Raw genomic sequence first — 18,728 nt, forward strand, 5'->3', positions numbered from 1 at the left:
ATGATATAACATCATAAACAGAGTATGTTTGCGACAAATAGGAAAATATGATCAGCTCTGTACTGTTTGTCACATAAATGCAAGAAAGGCAGGCACAACACTTAGCTATACTGTACCTTCCAGCCCAATCCCAGTCCAGTCCATGGTCTCATTCAAGAAGCTCTGCAGGCGTGTCTGGGTGGGTGTGGCTAAAGGAATTTTGTTATGCAGGATGCCATTCTGCAATTGGTCCCCTATGTTGTCAAAGTCATCTAGGAACTCCTCACTGGTGTCATTCCTCTCAAGAGAAGATGCAGAGGAGAGAGACATGTTCTCCGTTCCATCCCCAGAGTAGCGGAGGTTCCCATCCAACCCTGGCTCTCTCACATGCTCCTCTGGGGAAACTGTAGAAGCTGATGCCTTTTCACAGCCACAAAATGGGAAAATTTAAAATAAATAAAATAAATTTAATTCAACTAAATTCAAAGATTGAAAAGATTAGAAAATAATTTCTGACATTGATAATTCTCTCATGAACTGTAATGTTCCACAGTAGAAAAAGTCATAAGGGAACTATTTCTTGAACAATCCAAAAAAATAACAATAATCAAGATGCAAGACATTATGCATGTTAAAGGATAATTCCGGTATTTAACACCTTGAGTCTATATTGTAGTTTGTTTTGGATGAACAAGAGTGGTGGACAACATTTTTTTGACAATGGTTCCTCTCTCGAGTTTTTGACTATAAAATAATTGGCCATGGACCCATTTAACATTGGAGTCAATGGGCATGTCCGAAAATGTCATTAAAACAGCCAATAATGTTCGTTTACAAAACTGTTAAACTCACAGAGTGGTTAGTGGTGTTCGTTGATGATTATAAACAATATATTGTCGCAATATATGATTCCAATCCGTTTATTTTGCTATAGTGGAACTATTTTTTCAACAATGGGATTTTACAAAATGACGAATAAAACACGACAGAAACTGTATTTCGCAACACTTTTTGTTTCTGGAACATCAACTAACATCACTAATCACTCGGTGAGTTGCACAGTTTTGAAAAATAATGTTAAAGGTTGTTTTAATGACATTTTCAGACATGCCCATTGACTCCAATGTTAAATGGGTCCATGGCCAATTCTTTTATAGTCAAAAACTCGAGAGAGGAACCATTGTCAAAAAAATGTTGTCCACCACTCTTGTTCATCCAAAACAAACTACAATATAGACTCAAGGTGTTAAATACCAGAATTATCCTTTAATATAAATGATAGAGTCAGACACTCACACTCTTTTTGGCACAGTGGCGCAGCTCTGGAGTGAGAGGCGGGGTTATAACATCACTCTCCAGAGGGTACCTCCCAACCGCTAGAGGGCACTGTGGTTTGGCAGCAATAGGTCGATTTAGCCTGCAGGCCTGTAACGAGTGCTTTGTCAGGGCAGAGTTAGGCAGAAGTGGCCTTTTTATGGAATTAGGAGGCGTTAAGCTCTCTAAAGGAGGAGTCCCAGTAGATAGTCTATCTGTGAACCCCTTTCCAAACCCCAGGCCCCCTAAACCGAGCACTAGCCGGCCCTTACTGAGGCTCAGGGAAGATTTGAGTCCAAGTGTTCGAGGAGGACGCAGCTGGGTGTTAGCTAGCGGTTTGGCTAGCTCCACAGCCTTGTTGAAAGAAAAGGATCGAGTAATGGGTGCGGACGCTGGTGAGGGCAGTTGCTTGAAGTGGGTGAAGCTCTGAGAACGCACCATGTAGTCAGGCACGGCAGACTGTCGTGAGAGGCTGTCGTTGGACTGGGACAAGCTGTCTCTAGAGGTGCTTCGAGTAGAGCTAGAGTTCGCCCTTGGTCGCTGGAGCCCTGAAGAGGCTGCTTGGCCTAGTGAAGACCCCAGAGATGATGTCCCATTTTGAGTTGGCTTGGAGCATGAGTTTTTTTGGGAAATGTCCTGACTTTTGGAGGTGATCTGAGTGTTTTTGGGCGTTGGTTTAGGACTCGGGATGGATTTAGGGGATTTGGCTACAGGTTTGGGGCTTCCGGTGGACAATGAGGAGGCAGACCTGCGCACTTTGGTTGAAGGAGTGGAAGGGCTTTTTAACTCCCTACTTCCTGGAGAATGCAGGGAGCGAACTTCTTTTTTCTCTTCTGGTATACTGCCCACGACTGGGATTGAAGGGTCCACTGACCCATCACTGTCCTTCCTCCATTTCATGGAAAAGGAGGCGGCTCTGACCACTCCGTTTGGCCTAGCAGGGGGATTTTTGCTCTCTTGGGTGAGCGCAGTCTGCGTTGTACCATTGGGAAGGGGTGAGGGGGTACCATTGACAGGACGCGCACCAAATTTTGGCAGTCTGGAAACCATTGAGGACTTACTGAGGACCTTCTGTTCCATCAGCAAACAGCAGAGTCATGGATAAACATGAAAGGGACACCTAAAGAAAAAGGAGAGGGACAAAGAAAATAAAAAATCCATTAAAACAATAAAATAATACATAATTTTGTGCTGTGGTGTGACATGCTATACAATACTTAAATCCTAAACTATTTCAAGCAGCATTTGATATTTATTTTAATAAGGGGAAAATGTGTTTTAACAAATCTATAAGAATTAGACCTAAGATTTAGAAAGATACAGAAACACATTATGCATCAACTTCCCTTAAGGGTTAAAGGAAATGTATGTAAACTTCACGGACAATGTCCTGGCAAAAAAATAGAAACAGCTTTCAAATGTACATAAAAAAAACAGTTCCTGTTTTACAACAATTATGGCATGGTAGGTGGCAGGTTTTTTTTGAAAAGTTTGAATGGAATAACCCTCGTCTACAGTTTATTGTGGTGATCTGGTTGGAAAGTTTTTTTCAACACAAATAAATGTTTTTCTCCAAAACACGTTGGCCACAATTATTGGCAGTGCACCCTTTTATTAAATACTTTTTGCAAATCTCCTTTTGACAAGATAACAGCCTTGAGTTTTCTCCGATAATGCCTGATGAGTTTGGAGAACAACTGACAAGAGATCAGAGACCATTCCTCCATATAGAATCTCTCCAGATCCTTCAGATTCCCAGATCAATGTTGGAGCTTCTTCTCTTCAGTTCACATCAGGTCAGGGAACTGGGACGGTCATGGCAGAGGCTTCATTCTGTGCTCCGTAACCAATTTTTGTGTTGATTTCGATGTTTGTTTTGGATCGTTGTCCTGATGGAAGATCCGACCACGGCCCATTATAAGATTTCTAGCAGAAGCCGTCAGGTTTTGATTTTTTATCTGTTGATATTTGATAGAATCCACAATGCCATGTATCTGAACAAGAAGTCCAGGACCTCCAGCAGAAAAATATGCCCACAACATTAAAGATCCAACGATATATTAAATTGTACACATGGGGTACTTTTTATCCTTGTGTGCACCAAACCCATCTAGTGTGTTTGCTGCCGAAAAGCAATTTTTTTAGTTTCATCTGACCACCTGTGCCGTTTGAAGTTCCAGTCATGCCTGACAACTGAATTTGCTGGAGTTTGTTTTTGGATGAGCGAGGAGGATTTTTCTTGAAACCCTCACAAACAACATGTGGTGATGTAGGGGGGGGTTTGATTTTTTTTATAGGCTTTCTGACCCTAAGACTGAACTAATCTCTGCAATCCTCCATCTGTGATCCTTGAAGTCTCTTTGGCCACTCAAACCATCCTCCTCACCGTCCATTAAGTAAGGGTTAATGCCCGACGAGGTGTCCATTGTCAGGTTTTAATGGACGACGGCGAGGTGTGAACCGGCCGACGCGCAGCGGAGGACGGTTGCCTCCGCCAAAGTCCATTAAAACCTGACAATGGACACCTCGAAGGGCATTAACCCGCTTATACCATGGTCACTTGCCAAATAACACATTTTTAAAACATTAGTTTATATTTAAATTAGTTTTACAATCGAAATCTAAAGTTACAAGTTACAAACAATAACTTGGTTTCCTTGGTTACACCTGACAGTTTATTAAGGTGTCCTCTATCACTTTTTAACGGACACCCTGCAGCCAATCAGAATCGAGTATTCACCCAGACCATGGTATAAGGCAATATAGACACACGTTATCTTCCTGGCAGATTCGTAACATCTTTAGTTGACTGGAACTCCTTTAAGGAAAATCCCCATTTTGACCATCAGGGCAATAATTAAGGAGTCTCCAGGTCAATTATTGCCCTGATGGTCAAAATGGGGATTTTCAATTATTTAGCTATATTTCTTACAGCCACTTTCTATTTTGTGATGCTCAACAATCTTTTGATGCACATCAGAACTATATTCTTTGGTTTTACTCATTGTGATGGATGATTAAGGGAATTTGGCTTTTGTGTTTCCTCATATTTAAACTCCTGTGAAACAAGAAGTCATGGCTGGACAATTTCATGTTCCTAGTCACCCTGGTGTGCTAAAAAAGGTTGATATTAATGGGAATTTACTTCAGAGATATTTTACTATTTTATTTTACTACTAATATTATCTAAATTATATAAAAAATGATAGGGGTAACAATAATTGTGGCCAACATGTTTCGGAGAAAAACATTTATTCCATAATGTGATTTCCCCCCACTTTTGATTCTTTAACTTCATTGAAAGGTTAGATTTTGGGTAATTTTTTGAATGAAAGATCAAAAGGATTTATGCAGATTTATTTTTTACAGCCAGTTTTGATCATATTTACCAGGGGTGCCATTAATTCTGACCATGACTGACCAAATACAGTTTAATGACTAGTTTAAAAAAGTAAAAAAATATGGACCTGTAAAAGTGTACTTTTCAAGGTTGCAAGACTAGGAGAGGCAGCTTTCATTTCGCTATTGACATGTATTGATTTCTTTTTCAGTGAATTGTGTCATAGGCTCAAAGGAAACCAAAACAAGTAAATTGAAGAGTATGTGAGAGAGAGGTTCTGGGCTGAAAGCCAAATCATATAGACAAATGAATAGTGCCTCTAGTCTATAATGTCTAACTTAATTTTGTTCTAATCCAGTTTTATTCACAACAATCAGCCTCGTTCATTCTTTCACAAAAGTACAAAGATAAAAGATAAGGTATTAAGTATATAGATAAACAGTAATCCATACACAACAACATATTTTGGTCCATTAGAGCACCAGTTTTGTGTATCTGTGGATCAACTTTTTGGTTTCCGAGTTTATGACAGTATAATGGGAAGTGTGTGTTAAAGCAAGGGATGAAAAGGGGGTGAATAGAGCGGCCTTTATTCACACACTGACCCACATTCTGTGATGAGAGATTATACTAGGAGTCACACGACACAAATGAATGGACAGAGAGAGAGAGATTGCCATGCTTTATAATCCTCTTCATTCTGCCAAATCAGGTCAGCCAAAACACACCCTGCCAAAGCCTCTTTACCCAACAACACCACTAGTGACGCCATTATATTTCATGTTTTCAATAGTCAAAACACAAGCAGATTCTATCACCAGATCTTTCTTGTTCAGAAGTGAAATGCCATTCATCATGAAACAAGTATGGTTTCCACAAAAATATTAAGCAGAACTGTTTTCAACATTGATAATAAGAAGTGTTCTTGAGCAGCAGATCAGAATATGGATGATTTCTGAAGGATCATGTGATTCAGAAGACTGAAATAATAATGCTGCATTTAACTAATGTTGCTTTTATCATAACAGGAATATTTTACATTTTAAAATATATTAAAATATTGTAATAATTTAATTACAGAAATTTACTGTATTTAATTGAAAGACTTGACAACTTTCAAAGATATTTAAAAAAAAATGTGTATTGACCCAGACTTTTGAATGACAGTCTGTCTGAATATTGTAGAATGTAAAGATATGTATATTTTATACTTAAAATCAATGACTTAACTTCAATGTGTATAGTGTTATGTTTATTCTTAATAACATAATTTGCAATGCTTCATGTTAGTACAGTCTAGTACTTTGTATCTGGTTTTTAGCTATCTTAGGTTTTGAACTCTTTACTGAAAGATCTTTTTAAAAAGTGTGTTACTCTACTGAATAAACTACTGCATAAATCTACATAAACATACAGCACCCATTTAGAGGGCAAAAGAGGGTAATAACTGAAGCCTGGGGTCATATCATATGATGTCATAGATGGGGTTACTATGGTAACACTTCAGACCATCTGTCAACTGGCTCCTTCCCACACAAAACTCACTCAACTAGAGCAAAAAAGACACTAAAACAATCCTTGAAAATGACAGTGAGGATACCTGCATCTCAAGACACAAGCAAACCCACCCACGCACATACACACACACACACACCAGCAAACATCTTTCTGACTCCAAAAGACATCCAGATGAGAATTATTATGGGTAACTAGAGCCAAGGAAACAAGGCGAGTCACTTCAGATCAAACAAAGTAGAATATGATGAGATGTCTAAATGTGATCTCAGGCCACAGCAGAAACCCTCTATCAGTGTCTTCAGATAAACTATTGCCTTTAATCACATTTCCACCACCAAAGCCAGCCAAACCAAGAGGGTATTTTTTGTGTCTCTTAACAGTCCAACTTTACACACTAAAAATGTCTTTCAAAGTTGCAAATAAAGATTGTTGGAGAATGTTTAAAAAAATAAATAAATCCATCCTTATACTTAAAAAAAAAAAAAAAAAAAAAAAAGTGTAATTTGCAGTTTCTTTTTAATTAATTGTGAAACTTATTTTCAATTTCAGAATATAAATTATTTCAACATTTGGGCAAAAGTTAAATGTTGAGAGCAAGGGGATGAACAGAATGATACCTTTTACCAATCTGACCACTTTTCTGATGTATCCCAGTCGTCAGAGAGCTAACATAATGTGTGCACAACATGTGACGGAACCGACATTAAAATCAATTAGACAGTTATCTTTCTGTCTGACTGCAGCTCTATACTGAATCCGCTTGCCCTTACTGAAGGGGCGGTTATGCAAAAAGTCCTCCAGAGCACATTGTATGAGGTAAGCTGGTGTTTGAGTCTGACACTGGTTTGTTTCTATCTTCAGCTGAGCTGGCCTCAGGTGTGCACAGGTTGGGATTTGTCACAGAGAGCAGCTTATTGAAATAAGGCAGATCTGCATGAGGGCTGGATTAAATGCATTACAGTCCACCTTAACGCAGATAACAGTCTTTGCGGTGTTTCCAAGTGCGTTCTCCATTTGACATTATTTCTCAACAGCATTTCTTTCTATTGGGTGACTAACATCAGAACAGACCAAGGCCAATTTTCTCCTACGCACCAAGCATTTATTCCAGACCAAGACATATTCAGGTCATACACCTAGAAAAATGCACACAGTTATATGTCTGGAGGAGAGCAGTGGGCACTCAGAGTCTGTTAATATTTAATTGTTGCAAAATGAAGGTGGAAATCCAAAACAGAATCACAGTCAGGATCCTCATGCATATAACCACATCTTGCATTTAGAAAAGGGGTCGGGGATTTCTCAAATTTTGGCAGGCATGTGTTTATTGTTCAAGCCACAGTAATCCACAAAAAAAGATTGTTTTATTTAAAAGTTGGCACTGGTAAAACAGAAGCTTGTTTCTCATTTATATGGCACTAAGGAACTAAACTAATTAAGAAAACCACCATCCGCCACACACTCGCAAAACAGATGTAAATATGAAATATATTTCTACCACATCAAACAGGGTCTGCCGACATTTTGACCGCATGAAAACAAAATTGGAGTTTTTCAAGTCCCTGTCTGTTAGCTTTGAGGGTAAAGTTAATGTACTTCTAAAAGTTGGCAAAATACATTTGATCATATAATCTTTCATTTATATATTTTATTTAAGCTTTATTTTAATGAACAAAAATGTAGTTCATTAATTGATTCTATTCATTGTAAAATGTAGGCAATAGATTCAGGAATTTATCCAGACCAAATTAGAGTTTGCTAAAGCAACTTGTAGATGCATTTAATTAACAACATTATTCCAAAGTGACTAACAGAAAAATAAAGTTGTTTCTAAAGAAGGGCTACTATTTGATTAAATCAAATAAAGCTGAAAAAAGAACAGGAAGACCAAAAAAAAATTCTTGGATAACTGACTGATAAATCAATCACAATAAGACCAGGATAGTTTACTTAAGTGCAAAAGGGGTTAATCTTTGAAAAGTCTGCTGACTGCCCTGAATTACATGTAAAATGGTCTTCTCCATACAGTAAAGATTTGTTTATAGCACTCCAAAAATTTGGACTTAGGCCTCGCGTCTGCTAGTTTAATGTGAGCTAGCAACTCTTTAGCCAGACTCTCTAGTTAAAGAACGTATGATGCAAGTTACAGTAGCCTTTAGCAATGTTCTTCATTTAAAATCAATGTTGTTTTGCATAGACACAGACAGCTAATGAGAAATCCAACAGACTACAGCTGCATGAAGCCTGAGGTTAGAAGCGCTTAACACTCCACATATAGAAAATTGATTGACAGTGATCAGAAGCCTGATTGTAGATAAAAGTACACAGAGTTCATTCTCACCAATATACATGGCCAGGGCAAATTCTTATTAAACTTGAGAAATTGCTTTAATGAAGATGGATTTTGAAGGTATATTGGAAAATATGCAAGTCTGAGTTTTCCAAAACATATATGGGTCCTCAAATCATTCAACCTCAAATAACCTACATCCAACAAGATTTCCACCCTAAATCTGACGTCACAGTATTAGACCAGGAATAATAAGCAGACAAAACTATACTCCAGTCTCAACCTTCTTATTAAACAAAACAATGAGGATCAGACAGCTGATCCTTAAAAGCAATCACAGTAACGTGATCCATTACAATGAGCACTTTGTAATTAACAGTGATTACTAGAGGAAAAAAACCTTTCAGCAGAAAAACCTTATCCTGCTTAATTAAGTCATTTGATCAGCATGAAACTACAAAATGTATACTGCACTTTAATGCACACAGAAAATATTAGGAGGAGCATTAGAGAGACAAAAGAGACTAAATACAAGGTTTTGTGAAAAGAAATCTAAAACCTCTCATGGAACAATTCGGAATTGAACCTCCTTTTCTTGTTTCTCAATCTCATCTTTCAGCCTAACAAACCTAATCCACTTACGATAATGCAAAATGTCCTTTCCGTTATTGCAAGCAACAAAATAAAGAGTTTTCAGTCACATTACTTGGCAGGTCTCTTTTCCTTTCCAAGCCATTCGTCATTCACAGGATGTTCTGCGTTTTATTCCCAATGACCTGGTCCATAAGGCCAAGGAGCTGCTTAAAAAAACCACACATAATGACAGAGAGAGATGCATTATTCACGACGGCCATGTGCAATGACTCAGCTCTGCACAAAAACAACTATACTATAATTCATACAAAATATGATACCATAACGACAGGGATCATAATGATTGTGATTTTCTATAAATGAATGAGTTTTAGTGACAACTTATGGTTGTGCGATCAAACTTAATGTGACAGGACAATATTCAACAAATAATAATTTAAGATTATGATAAACTAAATCATGTCAGATGGTGTCTAGGTTCAGTAAGTAAACAATATTGTTTCAAACCATAGTAATTTCTCTTCTGTGAAGTTCTGTGAAGGTCTTTCAGTTTGATTTTGGAACACCAGACGGGCCAAACCTAATATGCAAACAAGTCCATTTGAATTTCAGTCAGGGTGAACATGACATCACCGTTGACTAAACAGAAGAACAGATGCTGCGCTGATGTAGTTATTGTATAACAGAGAGCCCAAAATACACATTACTACTCATCCACAGCTTTGAAAAAACAGCTTTTTAAAAATCCAAACAGTCATGTAAAGCTGCTGTGATTAGCCGATCCTGCTAACGCTCACTTTGACACTAAGCATCTTTCTCAAAATCTGTAGAGAGCTTTCTGTCACTTTCTCTCTCAACACTCTTTAAAAGCTGCTCAGAGCTACTGTGACTACTGTCTATGTTGCTTTTGGCTCTAACATAAATTAAATTTTAATATGACTCTCCAACCATGATGTCATACAAGCAAATACCGAGGACATCCAAACAAGCTGAATAATCACAGGCAAATGTCTTTTTTGAACAGAAACTCTATAATGAAATGAGTCATGCAAGTTGATGTCAACAGGCACTGAAGTTCTCCGTTATCAGATTATTATATTATGAGTGATTATTATACTCACAAACAGGGATCTGACCTTTAGAGGATCCTGGACACAGGACCATGAAATTATGATGTCTGTTCACAGATATAGAGCCAGATTGACTAAGAGTGCAAACAGAACACAAGTGCAAACTCTCTTTAAAAAACAACTGTCAAGATTTACTAATGACATGCAGTGAAAAAGAGAATTTAAATAAATCATGGAAGGTGATTTACAAACGTCTGCTCTAGTCAATTTATTGGCATTTGCGCCATTAATTATCACCCAAAAAAACACGTCTTAAACTAGATGCTAATTTGCGCTGCTCTTGGTAGATTGCATTGGCCATTATGGAAATGATCTGGCTGCGTCTGTGTTCTTTCATGTGTGCGTCATCAATAGATCACAAGCAGAACTTTTCACTCCCATCTGCGCTTTTTTGTAATTGCGGTCTCACGCTAATTTGCCCTGTTTAGTAAATCTGGCCCATAGTCTTATTCATACAGAGAGGTGTGTGTGCTAGACGCACTGCAGAGAGACAAGTGTTTACATAGATGAACACCGCCATAAAAAGGTATATACACAACACACAAAAATATGTTTTTTGAAATAAGATTAAAAAAATCTGCAAAAACAGTAATATTGTGAAACATTAACAATTTAACGGCTGTTTTCTGTAGAATATATTTTAAAAATGTACTTTATTCCTGTGATGGCAAAGCTGAATTTCACTTGATCCTTCAGAAATAATTCTAATAGAGATCAGATGTGCTCCTACAGTAGTCACATTCAAATCCAGACTCAAAACACATCTGTTTAGCTGTGCATTTAATGAATGAGCACTGTGCCACATGGTCAGATTGTTTGTACTGCATTTTATTTTATTTTTTATTCTAAACGGTTTTAATTATTCTTTCTTTTGATTATTTAATTTCTTCTATGTAAAGCACTTTGAATTACCATTGTTTTAGAGGAAACTTTTTAGGGTTCTTTGATGGATAAAAGGTTAAAAAGAATAGCATTTATTTTAAAGGGTAACTAAACCGTAAACCAACTTTTTTTAGTTAATGATCTGTAAGAATGTCACTCCGTCAGTGCGGGTCTCAGGTGCATACACCGTTGTTAAAGATTGTCTTAATTTATTGTACTGGTCAATATGTGGCACTTAATTGTTATAATGTAATATAACAATATAATTTATAATATGATATAATTAAATTGTTAAATAATTTCCCTATTTTAAATGTAGACTTCCTTTGCTCTCATCTTACACTCACTAAAGTTAATATTTAAAAAAAAAAACGAATTATTGAATAACAGCATTAAATATAGATCTTTAGCCAATTTCAAAATGAATATCCATTTTTAATTCTGTACATTATAATGCTGTGATGCCCAAATTCACTTTTATGTCTTATTTCAAATAACTGGTTCTAGTTTTAGCATTTTATTTTTTGTTAATTTTGACAAAATAAAATAGAATTTTAATATCCGCCATCTACGAGTTATAAGCCACAACATAAAAATAATTATCGGCTTATCAGGTCTGAATATTACTATCCCATATCAATGATGTAAGTGTGCAGTAATAGAAGAAGAACTCAACACAACTAAAGTTACCATGCAGAACAGCTGTCTGGCAGCGAGGACAGACATTTAGCTGCCTGGATTTCAATTACACTGACTGTAATGCAATACGGGAATCTAGCTCATGGAACGGAGCTCAGGCCTCAGGATGATCACCTAACAGCCATTGCTGTTAATAAACAAACACCCCTCAGAGATATCTGACGCTAGGACAGTCACGTGGACAAAGCAGCTAGGAGAAGAATTGTATCAGGTAGTTGTTTAGAGGTGTTCAGCTGGTACACACACACACACGGCTCACAGCTGCTGGAACATTCAACACACATGCAAACTAGAGCAATAAACAAAAGATCCTTGCACCTGTCAAGAACACACACATAGCCTGTCAACACAAGTGCCAAGTGCAGAGTTTTAATATTGAGAGGGGGGCGTGTTGATGCTTTGGCTTAACACCGTCTAGTCTGCATCTCTGACAGTTCATGGCCATTACCATCAGCACAGACTGCAGCTATGCAATCTTTATACATATTCATATATCCATCATATTGTTTCTAGATATAAAGTAGCATGCTAGCATGCATTAAAATATACAGTAAAGCATTCTCAATAAAGGCTTATCCCAAGTCGACATCTAATAGGCATGTATTAAGAAGGGTGATGTTACTTCTGAAAGCATTACTATAATCTCTGGTTATTTCCAGGGCTGGTTACTGAAAGACAAGATCATAGCGGAAGTCATTATGTCAGATATCAAAGTCTTTCTAGGCCTCCACACAGTACATTTTCCCATGATGCACTGTGCATTTCATCACATGGAACTAAAAATACAAAGGTGACAGGGTCACGTGTTCGCTAAAATCAATAAATGACACTTCTAGAAAATGAAAGCAAAACACACACGATTCCCTTTCAACTTCAAGGAGTGAAAATACTCTTCAATATTCTTCAAGAATCCATCATGAATTTTCATTTAAAATACCAGATCCAAGCAGTCCTATTAAATGCACTGTTCAGTTAACATGAATGACACATGTGTTTGTGATGTACTACATAACTTGATACACTTTTGAATTACATAAGTTGCTCTGACACATATTTAATATGGTTCAGTGAATACTGTATGTGAAAATCTATTGGGTTACACTGCCCTAAAGGCTGTGTTGTGCAAAGCATGTTATCTTTATTCTGTCTGCTGCTTGGATGGACTCTGCTGGAAAGAGCAGTTACGGTCTGGGGGGCAAAGGTCATCTGTTCTCAAAATAACAGTCCAGTTCAACATTAGCATGAACAATGTCTGAACTGAGCCGAGTGAGCGAGGAAAACCATGCACACTGAGCTAGGCTTTTCAATCACATCAACTTAAGGGATCATTAAGAACATTTGAGTGAGGGTTGGGAACCAAGAACTAGTTCTTATTCAGAACCAGTTCTAATTCTTAAACAATATCAGACTTTTAAGACTTGCAGTTCCATAAACATGCTTTCTTCTGCAGGTGTGGCCAGAACACCATAACCAGATTGATGATACTTTGATGTTCACAATTTTAACTTAATTGGCTTTTGTTCTTAAATTTGTGTTGCTGTTGTTGTAGTATACTTACTTACTTACTCGTTGATAGTAGGCTACAGTTTGTTTCATTTTGTACACATCAAGTATGGTCCTATGAGTAAAAAAAAATACTCATAGGCCTCACAATTGTGAGCAGTCACTGACTCACTGATCAGTGCAGTGGCATTTTGAATGAATTAATAAATTATAATGAATGATACCTTTTTTAGTTTTAATAGTTAATATAGTTATGTGTAGTGTTATATTTATATTTACGGAGAGCAGTAACTTTAAATGCAATATTTTTTCAAATATTTATTACTTAAAGTGAATCGTAAACGAATACGAATTGGAATGAGTATCAATTCCCTTATGGATCATGTCACGTATGTGCGCACATAAATATTATATTAGAGATGTGACTTACCTATTCGATGAAAATCATCCGCGTCTATCCATGATGTCAATGCTCAAGAGTTCACGGTTAACTTCACAGCTCATGCATTGGGTAGGCTACTCAGCTGACATTGCATCATATTACACAATAAAACAGCAAAGGTATAACTTACTCCTGCAAAGCAAATGTGTTACTAAAATAATCAAAATAAATTAGAAAAAAGCTTCCCCTTAACCAGAGCGTTTACTCCAGACCATCGATTAAAACGTTTAGGCTACTACAAGCACAAGTTAACGCGTTATAATCAGTCCGAAAACAAATACTCGTATTCTTAGTTTAGGATCGATCCAGGATTATAAATAGTATTTCGCGCGTTTTAAAGCGCCAAATAACGAAATATCAGTGATGCTACTGAACGGCTCCCCCTCGTGATGTTTGCGATGTTTCGTCACTCATTCCAGCATCCTCGTCATCTGCACCTTGCTCACAGCGATTCACTTGAGCTTCCAAATAAACGCGTCGCGAACGATATCAAAGACCAGTTTGTTTATAACGCTAAAGCAAGCAAGATTCCTCTGCCTTGAGCTGATGTATTGAAAAAGCGTGCGCTCAGCTACAACCAACACAACCAACGGCACCCATTAACCATACTCTGATGCGCGTCGGAAGTGTGCACTGACTGACGTAGGACGTGATTCACAGTGCACGAGCTGCGCGCTGGCTCTGTGGACGGGAGCGCGCGCGAGTGTTGAATGGCGATATTGACATGTGATATGGGAACCTTTTTGTATATAGGCTACTGAATACATGGAATTTTTATACACATTCTGCAGTTTATATTTATTTAAATTATCTTGTAGGGATTACAAATGTGTGTGATATATTTGTTGGTTTGCCTATAACTAGTAGCCTAGAGTAAAATGTAGGATCGATGGGCCTACAACAATTTTGTAAAATTTATTTATTTGGACAAACATAGGCGGCCTATATAATGTTACAGTTTTTCTGAATTGCTAATACACTAAACCCTTTTTTTCTGTAACTGCATGTTTTGGATTCTGTGTTCTCTTTTTTTTAATGTAGGCTAGTGTCTAATGAATAATCTGTAGTGTTAATTGACTGACTTGTAATCTGAAATGGGGTTTGAAAATGTTGTCTTGTGTTTAAGGTTTTGAGAAAGTGAGTGATGGTTTCAAGAAATGTGTTTTAGCAATTTAGAAAAAACTGTGAGTCACTATATCAACAAATCTCATAATGGGAGTGGGGGAATGGATTTCGACAGCTGTTTGTTTTTTACAGGGGGAACAGAATCCGACAGCAAAAAAAACAGCCGTCGGAATCCGTTCCCCCTGTATTTTTTACACTCGGGGGATCTTCTAATATCTATCAAAGTGCCGAAAATAATTAGGCCTCGACAGCCTAGTGGTCAATTCAGTGACATATAAAGCTGGTGATTTTTAGGTGAAACAAGTTCAAGTCCCAGCTCGTTCATTTTCCTATCAAAATAAAAGGCAAAAACTCTAAAATATATTTATTTTACACTGGTGCCAGATAAGCTCCATCCCACACAAAATAAAATATGCATTGTTTAAGCCACTACATCAACACCTCTCATAATGGGAGTGGGGGAACGGATTCCGACAGCTGTTTTTTTTTTTACAGGGGGAAAAGAATTCGACTGCAAAAAAACAGCCGTCGGAATCCGTTCCCCCTGTATTTCTTACACGAGGAGGATCTTCTAATATCTATCAAAATTGCTGTAAATGAATAGGCCTCCACAGCCTAGTGGTCAATGTACTGATTTAAGAGCTGATGATTTATAGGTGAAACAAGCTCAAGTCCTGGGGTCCGTTCTTCGTACGTTGCTTAAAACATCCGAGATCAAACGAGACATCCAAGATGATATAATCGGCCTAATCATGATCTGGCTAATTGGGTTCTTCGAACACACCTGCCGGTTATGATTAGTATAGCTGGATTGAGTTATCTGAGATAATTGCGCGTGCATGCGCTGGTTTAAAAGGGGATATGTATCGATAGTAGAAACATTGATCAGCAACGCTGCTATTGGCTGCTCACCGTGGCCAAAGAGCACGCACAGTTTTTCTCCGCAGCAGAGCAAAAGCTAGTAGTCGAAGTTTATGCGGAATTTTAATGTTTAATGAAAACGCCAGGGAACACATCAAAGTCTGTAAAAGCCAGGAGATGGGGCTGGCAAATAGTAGCAAACAAATTAAATTCAATAGTGGGGACCATGTTAAATGTTTCCATCACTTGTTACAGTATATCAATTTTTGTATTTTAATTTAATTTCATAATTACTTTGTTCATTGTAATGTCAGAGCCACCACCCACTAGAACATTGGAATAAGTAAAAGTGAAAATGGTAATCTTTACTAAGCTACTTATACTGTTCTTGGTCTCTTTTAAAAATACACAGTTAAATGATGTGCATGTGTTGTCCATGTGCAGCAACCAAGAAAAAGGCTATAAAAATTAATAAAAAACAGGTGGTGGTCACTTACTCCCCGACAGAAGGGCTGGCCCTTGGGTTGAATGTGAATTGACCCTATTGTGGGGGGCATCTCTTCCTTAGACCCACGGCAGGGACCAGTAGCAGCAACAGCTTCATTACTGGTAAATGAGCTTTTAATTATCTTAGTACACTGTAAAATAATTTGTTGCTGCATTAAATTAAGTAGGCCTATTATCCAAATGGCTGGTCTAAAGCCTGAATTGCTTTACTTTATGAAAGTGAACACTGCATGTAGGCTAATGTAAAAATATCTCTCTAAAAGAACACACAGAGTACTATTGCTGACCTTGCATAATATCTCTTATTGCAGGCAAAAGATGGCTTGATCACTGGCTTTTCTTTACAAAGAATTGAAATAAAAAAGGAACTAAGCATATTTGTCTTGTCTTTTATTAAACATTTAGTGAATTTTAAAAATGGTGTCCCACTATTCTGTCCCGTGCCGCTCTGCTACTAGGTCCGTCCAAGTGCACTGGTGGAGGTCATCATCAGGCTGGAGGTCATCATCAGGCTGCACCTCCACCACAGGGATCCTCTCCTTTCTGATGTGTAATACGGCACATGTAACAATAATGTCACAGTCCCTGTCAGGTGCAACCCTCAGCCTTTTCAGACACTGAAATTTTCCCTTTAGTTGCCCATGCTCAATTTAAAACTGTGCCCTTGTCCTGGCTAGAGCTCCATTGTCCGGGTTGTGGGTCAGGGAATGGGGTCATAAAATACTGCCTGCAGGTATAGCCCCTGTGTCTCCAAGCATGTTGTAATCACCTACATAATGAAAAAAATATAGTTATGTTAGGCTCAGAATACGTGTAGCCTATGTAATACAGTGTGCTTGATATTTATATTTTCCGTTTCCATGTTCAAATAATGTGCTACATGACTATGTGACTGATATGGTATAGTGTCACACACCGCCAAGACATTTTAGTCAGTCAACTGCATACTTTTTGATTCCATTCCATTCCTTTTTTTTTTTTTTTTTCATATAATAATATTACTAATATGATATATTTAGAATTGTAATAGTAACTTACCTGCACATTTACACTGTTCACAAAATCCTCTTCATTGAGGCTTTGATGGGAACGTGTGTACAGTCTCGTTAGTGAATCACGTTAGTGAAGCCTGACACAAAGGCTACTGTAAATCATACTTTTGGCTAAGTCATGATTGCATGATCTTCATAAAAAAATATAATGTACCTGCATTAGCAAAAAAAAAAAAAAAAAAAAAAAAAATCTGCTTTACAACCTTGGGTCTGGAAAAACCATAAAAACACCTAAAAAAAAAGCTTGAGCGCGAGGTAAACTTTGTGAATGGCACGACGGGCAGCACTTTTCACCAAGTTCACCGTATCACTCGCAAAGAATCTCAGGGAAATGCACACAGTTTGTGCTGTTGTTAAAGCCCGACTCCGACATTAAATGTGTTGTTCAACAAATTAATGATACAAATGACACTCACGAGAAAAACTATATCTCTCTAAAAGTACGCTATCGCGCTGCGCTAAAGGACTTCCCGGATCACCTCCGCTTATAAAGCCGGGATCCTGTTAACATGAAATAAGCCTGATCGCGAGCAGGTTTAAGATTGCGCACCTGTTGCTATGACAGCAAGTCCAGGATGAGCGTCGAAGAACCAAACAATCCAAGATCATGCCAAATCGCCAACAATCAAATCCAGCTAAGTGAGTTAGCAACGTACGAAGAACGGACCCCTGGCTCTCTGACTTTTCTTGATCCTGTACTCTGCTGTCATAATAAACAGCAAAAACTCAATAAAATTATTCCTTAAACTGATGCACTATTTTAAAGAGCTTTCCTGTAGATCAAACAGTAGAGGCATTGGTGCTTGCAATGCCAAGGTCATAGGTTCAACTCCCAGGAAAAGCAGAAACTGATAAGAATACAAAATGTGTACCATGAAATTCAATCTACGTCGCTCTGGATCAAAAGTCTGCCAAATGACTAATTGTAAACGATGACAGTTAACCTCCATCCACAAACAAAATACTATCAACCTTTATTCAAGCCACTACATCAACACCTCTAATAATGGGAACGGATTCCGACATATGTTTTTTTGCCGTCGGATTCTTTCCCCCCTGTATTTCTTACACAATGAGGATCTTCTAATATCTATCAAAGTGCTGTGAATTTTTAGGCTCCCACAGCCTAGTGGTCAGTGCACTGACTTCAAGAGCGGATAATTTTTAGGTGACTCAAGTCCCGGCTCGCTGACTTTTTTTTAACGGATTCCGACAGATTTTTTTTTACAGGGGGAACAGAATCCGACGGCAAAAAAACAGCCGTCGATATCCGTTCCCCCTGTGTTTTTTACACTAGGAGGATCTTCTAATATCTATCAAAGTGCTGCTAATTCTTAGGACCTCATAGCCTAGTGGTCAATTCACTGACATATAGATCTGGTGATTTTTAGGTGACACAAGTTCAAGTCCCGGATCGTGGACTTTTTTTAATCCCATATTTTCCTATCATAATAAAAGTAAAAAACTCCTAAATATATTTATATAGACTGGT

The 18,728-nt window shown here is 37.7% G+C and overlaps 1 protein-coding gene across 6 annotated transcripts in view; it reads right to left on the reverse strand.

Annotated features, from left to right (window-relative positions):
• The window catches only part of ccser2a (coiled-coil serine-rich protein 2a), a 51,698-nt gene extending 37,333 nt beyond the window's left edge, over nucleotides 1-14,365 (reverse strand). For all 6 annotated transcript variants that reach the window (XM_079633222.1, XM_079633226.1, XM_079633221.1 and 3 more), the window contains exons 1-3: nucleotides 13,680-14,365; nucleotides 1,276-2,413; nucleotides 117-399 (exon numbers count right to left, since the gene is read on the reverse strand). In XM_079633222.1, the coding sequence (XP_079489348.1) occupies nucleotides 117-399; nucleotides 1,276-2,373 (1,381 nt within the window). In that variant the 5' untranslated portion in view covers nucleotides 2,374-2,413; nucleotides 13,680-14,365. The remainder of the gene's footprint in view (nucleotides 1-116; nucleotides 400-1,275; nucleotides 2,414-13,679) is intronic.
• Nucleotides 14,366-18,728: the final 4,363 nt, after the last annotated feature.

The sequence above is a fragment of the Phoxinus phoxinus genome (assembly GCF_949152265.1).
Source record: "Phoxinus phoxinus genome assembly, chromosome: 13".
Taxonomy (NCBI): Eukaryota; Metazoa; Chordata; class Actinopteri; order Cypriniformes; family Leuciscidae; genus Phoxinus; species Phoxinus phoxinus.